General features: G+C 42.8%; 1 protein-coding gene across 3 annotated transcripts in view; it reads right to left on the reverse strand.

Moving 5' to 3' along the window:
- PARP4 (poly(ADP-ribose) polymerase family member 4) overlaps nt 1-16,046 on the reverse strand; it is a 97,865-nt gene that overhangs the window by 20,571 nt on the left and 61,248 nt on the right. For all 3 annotated transcript variants that reach the window (XM_023190322.3, XM_023190321.3, XM_023190323.3), the window contains 6 exons: nt 14,675-14,774; nt 11,985-12,155; nt 11,650-11,730; nt 2,087-2,167; nt 1,034-1,129; nt 312-434 (listed from right to left, as the gene is read on the reverse strand). In XM_023190322.3, the coding sequence (XP_023046090.2) occupies nt 312-434; nt 1,034-1,129; nt 2,087-2,167; nt 11,650-11,730; nt 11,985-12,155; nt 14,675-14,774 (652 nt within the window). The remainder of the gene's footprint in view (nt 1-311; nt 435-1,033; nt 1,130-2,086; nt 2,168-11,649; nt 11,731-11,984; nt 12,156-14,674; nt 14,775-16,046) is intronic.

Raw genomic sequence — 16,046 nt, forward strand, 5'->3', positions numbered from 1 at the left:
TCTACACGGCTCCATTCACACGCCGTGAAGCCTCTGTCTACACGGCTGCATTCACACTGTGAAGTCTCTGTCTACACGGCTCCATTCACACACTGTGAAGTCTGTCTACACAGCTCCATTCACACACTGTGAAGTCTCTGTAATGCAACATGATGTCATTGAACATTTTATAAATGTGTGAATATTTCCCATCATCAGGGATACAACAACTTCATGTACAGGTATTAAGGAGCTATTTTAGCAAAGGGTTCCCTTCATCTTCATGAACAAACGAAAGCACAATATCAACTGATTTGGTGATCAGCGTTTACCTGGTTCGTGACGGCTTCTTGGGCGCCCCCCTGCCAGCTCATGTAGGGCAGGATGTCTACATCTTCTTTGGCAATAAGTTCAGAAACTTTTGGAATATCAGGAAAAGGCGACTCATTCTCATCCTATATTGAATCACAAATAGACTAAATCAAACAGACGTTAACCAATGAAATGATGATTACACCCTCTAAAGCCTGTGGGTGTTGGTATGGGATACGCTGGTGTGTGGGAATGGAGTGTGTGCCATGGGCCACAAGCGTGAGGGAAAGTGGGGAGCTGGAGCGGCTTTCCTCTTTACGGAGCGCTGGCAGGTGCTGGCCACTGTGCTGGCCACGTTAGGTGAATTTTTTCCTTAAACTTATGAAGGCGGAAGGGGCTCTCAGGGAACTCAGGCCTTTTCTATTTTTTGAGGGTCTTGGATTAATAAAAGATGATCAATGCCAAAACTGTAACAAAATTATAGTATATCTGAAAAATACATGATTATAACATTAAAAATGGTAACATACTCAAGTCATTTAGAAACATCACCTTAAGTCCCAACAGCGAAGCCCCCCAGGCCTGGGAGGCTGGGACTCGTGGGGTCTGCTGGCCTGTCTGCAACCCACGCTTCACAGGCCCAGGGCGTGGGGGTCGCCATTAACCATCAAAGCAAGGGTAACTCTCTTAAAGGGAAAATATAAGTAAAATAATTTAATCTCGAATTAACAATAATACATACCCTTTTCTCAACTGCCACAAAGCTTGTAAATTGTGTTATGAGAGAGTTTTCTTTACTGAGTTTGATAATCAGAGATTTCAAGGTTTGTTTCTTCATCTAGGATAGAATAAAACATAAGTCATGTCCTTTTGTTTCTATTTAGCTATGTCAATAAATCATCTTAAGATTCATATATTTCAGACTGAATATTGAATTGCAGGTCCCATCTCAATCGGTGGCTCAATATTTCGTTTAAAATGAGATGAACCGACTTAGTCACAGAAACTATCACTCTCCATTATTCAGCTCCCTGTAGTTCACAGAGAGCTCTTGCGGGCCGTGGGCTTCCTCATTCTTTCACAGTCTGTGGCTCCCAATTTAAAGCTGAGGAATTGGAAAGACGCAATGATTTGTTCAGGATAAAGGGGTCTTAAACAAAAGAGCACACAGAGGCTGCCAACCCAGGGGCATTTGAGGGGAACAGGGAGACCACCAGGTGACTGTCACTAGAACTGACTGGGGGGTCTCCAAGGCCTGCTGTCACGCTGGCACTTTCTTGTGGGGATGGCATTGAGGACTAACGCGTGCAGCCTTGTTGAAGATCTTATCCCTGAGAGAACAGTGGGCAGTCCCAATGGCCTGGCTGAGGGGCCCCTCTGCTGAGGTCTGGTCTGCACAGCACGGGGCGAGTCAGGTGGACTTTGGCAGGTCACTCTGCATTTCACACTCAGGCCTATTATCAGTAAGATGGGAATACTAACGCTACCACACAAGAGATCTGAAGTGACGTCCACTACAAGCACTCAGCGAGTGTTTTCTGAGCCCTCCTCGGACTTTTTCTGATGAGTAAAACATGACAGAAGTTTCTGGAAACCACTCACATCCACTCTTTCGTTAATTCATTCAACATTTACCACGCCCCCCACATCCCAGGCACGTGTCACAGACACAGTGAGGAATGCCCTGACACCACAGTCTGCACACAGCTGACCTCACCTTCCATTCCCACAGATAAATCAATGTAAGAATGCTCAAGAAGAATGTCTAATAGTTTTTACAATGAAGAGAACAAACCTCATGACTGGTTTCATTTTCGTGAAGAACGCCATCTTCGTAATCTCTGATTAGAGCTCGGGCTGCCAGCTTGTGGATCATCTGTGTTTAAGCAGCAAAAGCAAAAAAAAAGAAAAAAAAGATTCATATAGCTTCTAATAAAAGACTTGCAAAGAACATAATTTTAAAAATTGAGGTATAACCTGCATACAGTAAAATGTACTCCTTTTAAATATACAGTTTGATGAGTCTTAGGGGACGTATACACAGTTGTGTGACCACCGTTGGAGTAAAGGCACAGAACATTCTCTTTACACAGGGGCACACAGGAACTTTTCAGGGTAGCTTCCTCCAGCCCTGGCAGCTCCTCATCTCTTTTCTGTCCCTAGAGTTTTGCTTTTTCTATAAAAGGCCATTTTGCTGATTCATTTTATTAAAAAAATTCAACACTTCTTTTCTACCGCAGGAAGAGCCACCTTGGTGCTGGGATGCCCATTCATGAACATTGTCTGCACTCTGCAGGGTGAGGGCTGCATCACCAGGTGCCTCCTCTCCAACAACTGAGAGATGGAACTTTCCATAATTCCAACTCCTCTAATCTTGTCATTGGTAAGGCTGCTTCTCACAGAGGAAGAACAACTTGCTGTGACTTTATGGAAAACGACCTCTTCCCAGGTTAAATTAGTTTACCTTCTTTCCCCCTTAGATCTGACTTCTAAAAAGACTCTTTTAATTTATTCTCCTTTATTGTTACCCACAAAGATCTAATTTTTAAAGCAATATTGAGCTTAAGTTCTATACAGAAGTCACTGGCAACTAATAAGTCAGTGATACCGATTTAATGCTGAAAAGTAAGCAATATATTTTTGAAAAAAAACCCAGCAATGTCTGGGAAATGATTTATCTGGTTATATTAACACTCCTTTGAAGAAAAAAACTACATAAATAGCATATATAGGCTAGGAACTTTCAAGGCTAAACTATAGTGGATTCAGTACCAGTGCAAACATCACAAACTTCTTGGTAATAATTTGTGATATTGTGATATGCAAAAAGCTAAAATAGGCCACCCCCAAAAGACACTTTCTTTGGCATATTTTGAGATGTTATTCAGAGGGACAGCAGACACAGGAGTAGCTCTGGAAAGCAGTCCTTCTGTAGGGAATATTTGCATCTGCAGAGGAATCCTGTCAGTGAAATAAACAGCAGATGCAAACAGGCTTTCCCTGAGACCCCCTTATCTGCCTTATCCAGATTTAGGAAAGATGAATTCCCAGGAATAAGAGGCTAAAGTCTGATACTTTAAAGGGATCATAGAGAAACTGTTACCAGAGGTGCTTCTATTCTGAGAGCTGCTGCCTGCCAGACTTCATCTGCATCACAAGAAAGCCTTTGCTCACCATGTGTTTCCTCCCCTCTTCCTCCCACAACCTGTCCCACCTCCCCCAAAGAGCCCCACACCCCTACCCGCCTCTGTACAGTATAAAACTTCACTCATCTGGCCCTTCTTTGAGTCTCATGTGGCTCTTGCACATACAACGAAATCTGCATGTCTTTTCCCCTGTTCATCTATTGTTGGATTATTTTATAGACCAAACATCGAAACTTCAGAGGGAAAGTCTGCATTTTCCTACAGACATAAGAAATATATGTATTTGCTATTCCTAACAAGACCCTTCAACCACACCTGAGTTTATGTTAATGAGGGGACCTTTAGAAAGGCCCTAGGATGAGGGCTGGTTGCTGGGGAACTAACCATATGATTAGAGGACTGGAACTTTCAGTCCCACTCCCCAACCTCCAGAGAGGGGACAGTTAATCACCAATGGCCAATGATTTAATCAACCAGGCCTTTGTAATGAAACCTGCCTTAAAAATCTCACCTAAAGGGGTTCAGGGAGCTTCTGGGTCAGCACTCATGTGCCAGGAGGATGGTGCACCCCAACTGTATGTTAGACAGAAGCTCCTGTGCTTGGACTATTCTGGGCCTCACCCTATATACCTCTTCGTCTGGCTGTTAATTTGTATCCTTTATAATATTCTTTGCAATACATGAGTAATACTAAGGTAAACATTTCCTGAGTTCTGTGAGCTGTTACACAAATTAGTGAACCTGAGAAAGGGTTGTGGAAACACTGACTTGGAGCTGACCAGAAGTGTGGGTAACCTGGGGACCCGCTACTTGCTACTGGTGTCTGGAGTGGGGACCAGTCTTGTGGGACTGAGCCCTCACCCTGGAAGACCTGTGAGGTCTGTGCCAACCCCAGGTGGCTAGTGTCAGAATTGAATTAAATTGTAGGACATGCAAGTGGTGTCAGAGAATTGGTTGGGAAAAACACATATCTGGAAACCAGAAATGGTGTAATTATTGGGGAAAAAGGAATTTTTTCTTTCATAATTCAGTTGCTTTTCATCAAAAAAGGAAAATAACCCACATCCTCAATATACAATATGATCTACCCTTAGTCCATTTATATATATATATTATAATATAACTTCTATTATAGAATTCTATCTATTCTATAATATAATAGAAATATTATAACCAATATTTCTAAATAGCATCAGTAGGCCAGTGGCATGTAACTTTTATTGAATCATGAACATCTCTGAGAACCTCTCTAGCAAAATTTCCATGCATAAATGCCATATTTTATTGCAGTTACTGCCACCCACTGATGCCCATATAGACACACCTAGACCCAACTACCCCAGATGAGGATCTGCTGTGTCAGAAACTGAAGGAAAGTATACTCATTTGTACATACAGCCCATCTCCGTATTGTGTAATGAAATTTCAACACAGGAAAACAACAAAGGAAGTACAGACAGCAGGGGTATCCAATCTTTTAGCTTCTCTGGGCCACAATGGAAGAAGAATTGTCTTGTGCAACACATAAAATACACTAACAATAATGATAGCTGATGAGCTGAAAAAAAAAAAAACTTGCAAAAAAATTTCATAATGTTTTAAGAAAGTTTACGGCAAGATGGCCGAATAGGAACAGCTCCAGCCTCCAGCTCCCAGCGTGAGCGACACAGAAGATGGGTGATTTCTGCATTTTCAACTGAGGTACTGGGTTCACCTCACTGGGGCATGTCAGACAGTTGGTGCTGGTCCGCGGGTGCCACCCGACCAGCGAGAGGAGAAGAAGCAGGGTGAGGTATCACCTCACCTGGCAAGCACAAGGGTGAAGGGAATTCCTTTTCCTAGCCAAAGGAAATTGAGACACACAACACCTGGAAATTCGGGTCACTCCCACCCTAATACTGTGCTTTACCAAGGGTCTTAGCAAACGGCACACCAGGAGATTATATCCCACACCTGGCCCGGAGGGTCCCATGCCCACAGAGCCTTCCTCATTGCTAGCACAGCAGTCAGATCTAACTGCAAGGCAGCAGCGAGGCTGGGGGAGGGGTGCCCGCCATTGCTGAGGCTTAAGTAGGTAAACAAAGCTGCCCGGAAGCTCGAATTGGGTGGAGCCCACCACAGCTCAAGAAGGTCTGCCTGCCTCTGTAGACTCCACCTCTGGGGACAGGACATAGCTAAACAAAAAGCAGCAGAAACCTCGGCAGAGGTAAATGTCCCTGTCTGACAGCTTTGATGAGAGCAGTGGATCTCCCAGCATGGAGGTTGAGATCTGAGAACGGACAGACTGCCTGCTCAAGTCCCTGACCCCTGAGCAGCTTAACTGGGAGACATTCCCCACTAGGTGCAGACCGACACCTCACACCTCACATGGCTGGGTGCACCTCTCAGATGAAGCTTCCAGAGCAAGAATCAGACAGCAACACTCGCTGTTCAGCAATATTCTATCTTCTGCAGCCTCCGCTGCTGATACCCAGGCAAACAGCGTCTGGAGTGGACCTCAAGCAAACTCCAAGAGACCTGCAGCTGAGGGTCCTGACTGTTAGAAGGAAAACTAACAAACAGAAAGGACACCCACACCAAAACCCCATCAGTAAGTCACCAGCATCAAAGACCAAAGGCAGAGAAAACCACAAAGATGGGGAAAAAGCAGTGCAGAAAAGCTGGAAATTCAAAAAATAAGCGCGCCTCTCCCCCTCCAAAGGAACGCAGCTCATCGCCAGCAATGGAACAAAGCTGGACAGACAATGACTTTGACAAGTTGAGAAAAGACGGCTTCAGTCGATCAAACTTCCCAGAGCTAAAGGAGGAACTATGTAACCAGCACAAAGAAACTAAAAACCTTGAAAAAAGATGTGACGAATGGCTAACTAGAATAACCAATGTAGAGAAGTCCTTAAAAGAACTGATAGAGATGAAAACCATAACACGAGAACTACATGACAAATGCACAAGCTTCAGTAACCGACTCGATCAACTGGAAGAAAGAGTATCAGCAATTGAAGATCAAATGAATGAAATGAAGCAAGAAGAGAAGTGTAGAGAAAAAAGAGTAAAAAGAAATGAACAAAGCCTCCAAGAAATACGGGATTATGTGAAAAGACCAAATCTACGTCTGATTGGTGTGCCTGAAAGTGACGGGGAAAATGGAACCAAGTTGGAAAACACTCTGCAGGATATCATCCAGGAGAACTTCCCCAACCTAGTAAGGCAAGTCAACATTCAAATTCAGGAAATACAGAGAACGCAACAAAGATACTCCTCGAGAAGAGCAACTCCAAGATACATAATTGTCAGATTCACCAAAGTTGAAATGAAGGAAAAAATCTTAAGGGCAGCCAGAGAGAAAGGTCGGGTTACCCACAAAGGGAAGCCCATCAGCCTAACAGTAGACCTTCCGGCAGAAACTCTACAAGCCAAAAGAGAATGGGGGCCAATATTCAACATTCTTAAAGAAAAGAATTTTCAACCCAGAATTTCATATCCAGCCAAACTAAGTTTCATCAGTGAAGGAGAAATAAAATCCTTTACAGACAAGCAAATGCTTAGAGATTTTGTCACCACCAGGCCTGCCCTACAAGAGATCCCGAAGGAAGCACTAAACGTGGAAAGGAACAACAGGTAGCAGCCGTTGCAAAAACATGTCAAAATGTAAAGTCCAACGATGCTAGGAAGAAACTGCATCAACTAACGAGCAAAATGACCAGCTGATATCATAATGACAGGATCAAGTTCACACATAACAATATTAACCTTGGCCGGGCGCGGTGGCTCAAGCCTGTAATCCCAGCACTTTGGGAGGCCGAGACAGGCGGATCACAAGGTCAGGAGATCGAGACCATCCTGGCTAACACGGTGAAACCCTGTCTCTACTAAAAAGTACAAAAAAACTAGCCGGGCGAGGTGGCGGGCGCCTGTAGTCCCAGCTACTCCGGAGGCTGAGGCAGGAGAATGGCAGGAACCCGGGAGGCGGAGCTTGCAGTAAGCTGAGATCCGGCCACTGCACTCCAGCCTGGGTGACAGAGCAAGACTCCGTCTCAAAAAAAAAAAAAAAAAACCATATTAACCTTAAATGTAAATGGACTAAATGGTCCGATTAAAAGAGACAGACTGGCAAATGGCAAATTGGATAGAGTCAAGACCCATCAGTGTGCTGTATTCAGGAGACCCATCTCACTTGCAGAGACACACATAGGCTCAAAATAAACAGATGGAAGAAGATCTACCAAGCAAATGGAAAACAAAAAAAAGCAGGGGTTGCAATTCTAGTCTCTGATAAAACAGACTTTAAACCATGAAAGATGAAGAGACAAAGAAGGCCATTACAAAATGGTAAAGGGATCAATTCATCAGGAAGAGCTAACTATCCTAAATATATATGCAACCAATACATGAGCACCCAGATTCATAAAGCAAGTCCTTAGAGACTTACAAAGAGACTTAGACTACCATACAACAATAATGGGAGCCTTTAACACCCCACTGTCAACATTAGACAGATCAACAAGACAGAAAGTTAACAAGGATATCCAGGAATTGAACTCAACTCTGCACCAAGCAGACCTAATAGACATCTACAGAACTCTCCATCCCAAAGCAACAGAATATACATTCTTGTCAGCACCACATCGCACTTATTCCAAAATTGACCACATAGTTGGAAGTAAAGCACTCCTCAGCAAATGTAAAAGAACAGAAATTGTAACAAACAGTCTCTCAGACCACAGTGCCATCAAACTAGAACTCAGAACTAAGAAACTCAACCAAAACCGCTCAAATACGTGGAAACTGAACAACCAGCTCCTGAATGACTACTGAGTAGATAACAAAATGAAGGCAGAAATAAAGATGTTCTTTGAAACCAATAAGAACAAAGATACAACAGAACAGAATCTCTGGGACACATTTAAAGCAGTGTGTAGAGAGAAATTTATAGCGCTAAATGCCCACAAGAGAAAGCAGGAAAGATCTCAAATTGACACCCTAACACCACAATTAAAAGAACTAGAGAAGCAAGAGCAAACACATTCAAAAGCTAGCAGAAGGCAAGAAATAACTAAGATCAGAGCAGAACTGAAGGAGATAGAGACACAAAAAACCCTCCAAAAAAATCAATGAATCCAGGAGCTGGTTTTTTGAAAAGATCAACAAAATTGATAGACCGCTAGCAAGACTAATAAAGAAGAAAACAGAGAAGAATCAAATAGACACAATAAAAAAAATGATAAAGGGGATATTACCACCGACCCCACAGAAATACAAACTACCATCAGAGAATACTATAAACACCTCTATGCTAATAAACTCGAAAACCTAGAAGAAATGGATAATTTCCTGGACACTTACACTCTCCCAAGACTAAACCAGGAAGAAGTTGAATCCCTGAATAGACTAATAGCAGGCTCTGAAACGGAGGCAATGATTAATAGCCAACCAGCCAAAAAAAAAGTCCAGGACCAGACAGATTCACAGCCGAATTCTACCAGAGGTACAAGGAGGAGTTGGTACCATTTCTTCTGAAACTATTCCAATCAATAGAAAAAGAAGGAATCCTCCCTAACTCATTTTACGAGGCCAACATCATCCTGATACCAAAGCCTGGCACAGACACAACAAAGAAAGATAATTTTAGGCCAATATCCCTGATGAACATCGATGCAAAAATCTTCAATAAAATACTGGCAAACTGAATCCAGCAGCACATCAAAAAGCTTATCTACCATGATCAAGTGGGCTTCATCCCTGGGATTCAAGGCTAGTTCAACATATGCAAATCAGTAAACATAATCCAGCACATAAACAGAACCAAAGACAAAAACCACATGATTATCTCAATAGATGAAGAAAAGGCCTTTGACAAAACTCAACAGCTCTTCATGCTAAAAACTCTCAATAAATTCGGTATTGATGGAACGTATCTCAAAATAGTAAGAGCTATTTATGACAAACCCACAGCCAATATCATACTGAATGGGCAAAAACTGGAAGCATTCCCTTTGAAAACTGGCACAAGACAGGGATGCCCTCTCTCACCACTCCTATTCAACATAGTGGTGGAAGTTCTGGCCAGGGCAATCAGGCAGGAGAAAGAAAGAAAGGGTACTCAGGAAAAGAAGAAGTCAAATTGTCCCTGTTTGCTGATGACATGATGGTATATTTAGAAAACCCCATTGTCTCAGCCCAAAATCTCCTTAAGCTGATAAGCAACTTCAGCAAAGTCTCAGGATACAAAATCAATGTGCAAAAATCACAAGCTTTCTTATACACCAGTAACAGGCAAACAGAGAGTCAAATCATGAATGAACTCCCATTCACAACAGCTCCAAAGAGAATCAAATACCTAGGAATCCAACTTACAAGGGATGTGAAGGACCTCTTCAAGAACTACAAACCACTGCTCAATGAAATAAAAGAGAACACAAACAAATGGAAGAACATACCATGCTCATGGATAGGAAGAATCAATATTGTGAAAATGGCCATACTGCCCAAAGTAATTTATAGATTCAATGCCATTCCCATCAAGCTACCAATGACTTTCTTCACAGAATTGGAAAAAACTGCTTTAAAGTTCATATGGAACCAAAAAAGAGCCCGCATTGCCAAGACAATCCTAAGGCAAAAGAACAAAGCTGGAGGCATCAAGCTACCTGACTTCAAACTGTACTGCAAGGCTACAGTAACCAAAACAGCATGGTACTGGTACCAAAACAGAGATACAGACCAATGGAACAGAACAGGGTCCTCAGAAATAATACCACACATCTACAGCCATCTGATCTTTGACAAACCTGACAAAAACAAGAAATGGGGAAGGGATTCCCTATTTAATAAATGGTGCTGGGAAAATTGGCTAGCCATAAGTAGAAAGCTGAAACTGGATCCTTTCCTTACTTCTTACATGAAAATCAATTCAAGACGGATTAGAGACTTAAATGTTAGACCTAAAACCATAAAAACCCTAGAAGAAAACCTAGGTAATACCATTCAGGACATAGGCATGGGCAAGGACTTCATGTCTAAAACACCAAAAGCAATGGCAACAAAAGCCAAAATTGACAAATGGGATCTAATTAAACTAAAGAGCTTCTGCACAGCAAAAGAAACTACCATCAGAGTGAACAGGCAACCTACAGAATGGGAGAAAGTTTTTGCAATCTACTCATCTGACAAAGGGCTAATATCCAGAACCTACAAAAAACTCAATCAAATTTACAAGAAAAAAACAACCCCATCAAAAAGTGGGCAAAGGATATGAACAGACACTTCTCAAAAGAAGACATTCATACAGCCAACAGACACATGAAAAAATGCTCATCATCACTCGCCATCAGAGAAATGCAAATCAAAACCACAATGAGATACCATCTCACACCAGTTAGAATGGCAATCATTAAAAAATCAGGAAACAGCAGGTGCTGGAGAGGATGTGGAGAAATAGGAACACTTTTACACTGTTGGTGGGACTGTAAACTAGTTCAACCATTGTGGAAGACAGTGTGGCGATTCCTCAAGGATCTAGAACTAGAAATACCATTTGACCCAGCCATCCCATTACTGGGGATATACCCAAAGGATTAGAAGTCATGCTGCTATAAAGACACATGCACACGTATGTTTATTGTGGCACTATTCACAATAGCAAAGACTTGGAATCAACCCAAATGTCCCATCAGTGAGAGACTGGATTAAGAAAATGTGGCACATATACACCATGGAATACTATGCAGCCATAAAAAAGGATGAATTCATGTCCTTTGTAGGGACATGGATGCAGCTGGAAACCATCATTCTCAGCAAACTATCGCAAGAACAGAAAACCAAACACCGCATGTTCTCACTCATAGGTGGGAACCAAACAATGAGAACACTTGGATACAGGAAGGGGAACATCACACACTAGGGCCTATTGTGGGGAAGGGGTAGTGGGGAGGGATGGCATTAGGAGATATACCTAATGTAAATGATGAGTTAATGGGTGCAGCAGACCAACATGGCACATGTATACATATGTAAGAAACCTGCACACTGAGCACATGTATCCTAGAACTTAAAGTATAATAAAAGAAAAAAAAGTAAGTTAGTTTACGAATTTGTGTTGGACTGCATTCAAAGCTGCCGTGGGTTGGACAAGCTTGACATGGAGCATTACATATGGAAATATAACAGCATAACTTTCAAACAATGGGTCGATAGTTTAGGTTTTGAATCTTACAGTTCCAGTTGTCTTCTGAAGCTCAGTAGTTGACACCATTGTACAAAATTCTTTCTCTTGAATTAGTGCGCACAGAGTTGCCTGAAATGGGAAAAAAAAATAAATTCCTCATTAGCCTTTCCACTCTGCAGTGTCTTGGTTTAACAGAAATTCTTTTGGTGATTTCCTCTCCCCTTTCAATAAAAATTAGAAGCCTCCCCAAAGCCCTGGCTAACCACCAGCTATGTTCCCAGAAGAAGAAAATCTGCTGGTGAGAAGGGGAGGGAAGAAGACAGAAAAAAACTAGCAAAATATATTGGTCTGCCCATAGAATAACAAACTCTGCGCCCTCTTACCTGTGTGCAGTGAGGAATGAAACCGTAGACAAGGAGTCGATTGTTGCGAAACAAGGACGGCACCTGGGCTGGGGCCTGCAGGGCCTCAGGCGCATCTGGGTTGAGTTGCTGCCATTTGACCGAGACAGAGTGGCAGCTTGGAGAACATAGCCTAGTCATTTGGTCTTCTATCTATTTATAAAAGAGGAATTATTTCTCTTTCAATGCTCCATCCAGCAAATAGTTACTTCACATTTAAAACAAAGTATACATTCAATTCTTTGGGAATTTTATAACTCTTCAGTACTTTCTCTCCCTCCTGCTACAGGGCACTTTCCCGAAAAGATTTTAAACATTATTTTATTTTATTTTGTTTATTTTATTTTGAGATGGAGCCTTCCTCTGTCACCTAGACTGGAGTGCAGTGGCACAATCTTGGCTCACTGCAACCTCCGCCTCACAGGTTCAAGTGATTTTCCTGCCTCAGCTTCCCAAGTAGCTGGACTACAGGCGTGTGCCACCACACCCAGCTAATTTTTGTATTTTTAGTAGAGATGGTGTTTCACCATGTTGCCCAGGTTGGTCTCGAACTCCTTACCTCAGGTGATCCGCCTGAGCCTCCCAAAGTGCTGGGGTTATAGGCATGAGCCACCGTGCCCAGCTAGAATTTTAAATAATAGCATGATCACATCCTTTACATTTACAAAGCAACCTGAAATTATTCCATTAGCTAATTACTAATATGCAACCTTGGTAAGAGGAGATTCCAGTACTGGAATAGATATTTCTCCAAAGAAGATACACAGAAGCCAACAAGTGCATGAAAAGATGCTTGATGTCACTAGTCGTAAGGGAAGTGCAAATCAGAACCACACTGAGATCCCATTTCACACCCAGTGGGATAGCTGCTATTAAAAAAACAAGTGCTGGCTGGGCAGAGTGGCTCATGCCTGTAATCTCAGCACTTTGGGAGGCCAAGGCACACAAAACTGCTTGAGCTTGGGATTCAAGACCAGCCTGGGCCCATGGCGAAACCCTGTCTCTACAAAAAATACAAAAAATTAGCCACGTGTGGTGGTGTGGGCCTGTAGTCCCACCTACTCGGGGGGTGAGGGAAGAAGATGGCTTGAGACCAGGATGTCAGGGCTGTAGTGAGCCAAGTTTGCACCACTGCATTCCAGCCTGGGTGACAAAGTGATACCCTGTCTCAAAAAACACAGACAGCAAACAAAAACCAAACAAACAAATAAAAAACAATAGGAAAAAAAGTGGCGGCATACGTCTGTAGTCCCAGTTACTCTGGAGGCTGAGGTGGGAGGATCACTTGAGCTCAGGAAGTCAAGGCTGTGGTGAGCTATGATTGCACCACTGCACTCCAGCCTAGATGACCGAGCAACACTGTGTCTCAAAAACCGAAACAAACCAAAGAAAAGCCGATTGATTTCACTCAATATGGAAAAGAAAGGAATGATGAGTGTTGGTGAGGATGTGGAAAAACTGGAATCCTGGTGCACTGGTGGTGGGAATGTAAAACGATGCAGCTGCTATGGAAGACAGCATGGCAATTCCCCAAAAAACTAAACATAGAATGACCCTACGATCCAGCAATCCCACAGTACGCACGTATCCAGAATTGAAAGCAGACTCACACAGACACTTGTATGCCAATGGTCATAGCAGCATTATTCACAATAGCCAAAGGACAGAAAGAACCCCAGTGTCCACTGATAGGTGAACGGATGAGCAAAATGTGGTCTCTCCATACAATGGAATATTATTCAGCTTTAAAAAGAAGGGAAATTCTGACACATGCTACAACACAGATGGACGTTAAAAACATCTTGCTAAGTGAAATAAGCCAGACATAAAAGAACAATGTCCTATGACTCCACTTATATGAGATACTCAGAATAGGTAAAGTCACAGAGACGGAACATCCAGTCGTGGTTAGCAGGCGCTGGGTGTAGGCGGGAAAGTGGAGTTACTGTTTCATGAGTACGTAGTTTCTGTGTGGGCTGATGAAATAGTTCGAAGACAGTGATGGTTGCACAGCATTGTGAATGTAGCTAATACCACTAAATTGTACACTTAAAAATGGTTAAAATGACCGGGCACGGTGGCTCACGCCTGTAATCCCAGCACTTTGGGAGGCCAAGGTGGGCATATCACGAGGTCAGGAGATTGAGACCATCCTGGCTAACACGGTGAAACCCCTTCTCTACTAAAAATACAAAAAAATTAGCCGGGCGTGGTGGCGGGCACCTGTAGTCCCAGCTAGTCGGGAGGCTGAGGCAGGAGAATGGCTCGAACCCGGGAAGCAGAGCTTGCAGTGAGCTGAGATGGTGCCACTGCACTCCAGCCTGGGCGACAGAGCGAGACTCTGTCTCAAAAAAAAAAAAAGTTTAAAATGCTAAATTTTTATCATAATAAGGAAAATTAATTTCAGCAAAACATATTTAACAATTCACTTTTAAAAATCAGTCCATTATTTTTAAGGCAGAAATCAAACTATGAGCTGGGAGAATGACCTGCTGAGGAACTCCTGTGTTCCCGCTGGTGCCGTCCTGAGGCAGGGCTCACACCTGCGGCAGCACTTGCCTCTTTACGGCTCCCCTCGCACTCAAGGAAACACAGATGTTCCTATTTCTCAGCCTTGGAAGAATGTGAGATTTCCAAATGTAAATATAACACCAGATGTTTAAAAAACATACCTGTTTTCTCCAACTGTGCTTGGATTTTGCATTAAAATATTCAAATACTCCGGCACCACACTGGGACAAAATCCTTAGGATGTGACGATTTGCTGTAGGACTGATTACATTTCACATGTTTTAATTTTTAAGACACTGGAGAAATATTTTTGAAGTACATGTTAACAGTGTTGAGAAAGCTCACAGCTCAATAGGAGAGACGTGACGTGGGGAAGAATGTACTCGTGTAGCTGAGGTGAAACAGAGAAAGAGATGATAGGAGGAAACATCTGAAAGTTTGGCTCATTTAAGCTCCCATCTATCAGAGGACTGACTTGTCCCTCAAACAGAAAAAAAGTTGAAATTCTTGACTTTCAGTTCGCTGAGGGAGGGAGTAGATGACTCTAAAAACAACCCTATAAGGCATCAGAATGCTGACAAAGATATCAATTTAATTTCCATCAATAACAATATTGCCTGAATCTGATCCCAAAGGCCTAGAGCTGGCAGAGTGAATAAAGTCTGCCTCTTAAAATCTGATACACATCAATATAGCAAAAGGCATAAAGAAGCAACTCTTACTCCAGGAAAGGGCATCTCTGCATTTAAATGACAAGTGCCCTATTACTTTTCTCTCTACAACAGTTCTACAACTATCAAGGAGTCCTTGCTTAGAGGAGTTCCTCCTGAAATATTAAAGAAAAGATCAATTATTTTTCAGAAAAAGAGCTTATGAAAATAATTTCCAAGATGTTTTTCAACCTATGGATAAAGACTGGACTTGTCTTTACCCTCCATATTAACTGGTGATGATCATAACATTGACTAGAAGATCCTCAACATGGGTTTCTGGTAGTTATAGCTTCCGTCCGTTAGCAGCCCGGTGAGGTCTGTCTGGAGGTCATGTGCTCTCAGCACGAGTCCAGCACAGCTAGTGAGGTGGTGTGCCCAGGCCAGTGGGATAAGCTAGAGATATGGATTGTTTTTTTTTTGAGACGGAGTCTGGCTCTGTCGCCCAGGCTGGAGTGCAGCGGCCGGATCTCAGCTCACTGCAAGCTCCACCTCACGGGTTTCCGCCATTCTCCTGCCTCAGCCTCCTGAGTAGCTGGGACCACAGGCGCCCGCTACCTCGCCCAGCTAGTTTTTTGTATTTTTTTTAGTAGAGACGGGGTTTCACCGTGTTAGCCAGGATGGTCTCGATCTCCTGACCTCGTGATCCGCCCGTCTCGGCCTTCCAAAGTGCTGGGATTACAGGCTTGAGCCACCGCGCCCAGCCTAGATATGGATTCTTATGCTAAATAACAACATCTAATATCGATTTGGTGCTTTTTGGGTCAGTTCTGTTCTGAGTGCTTTCTATGTATGAGTTCATTTATTCCTCAGCAACCCTAGG

Source organism: Piliocolobus tephrosceles, chromosome X (assembly GCF_002776525.5).
Source record: "Piliocolobus tephrosceles isolate RC106 chromosome X, ASM277652v3, whole genome shotgun sequence".
Taxonomy (NCBI): Eukaryota; Metazoa; Chordata; class Mammalia; order Primates; family Cercopithecidae; genus Piliocolobus; species Piliocolobus tephrosceles.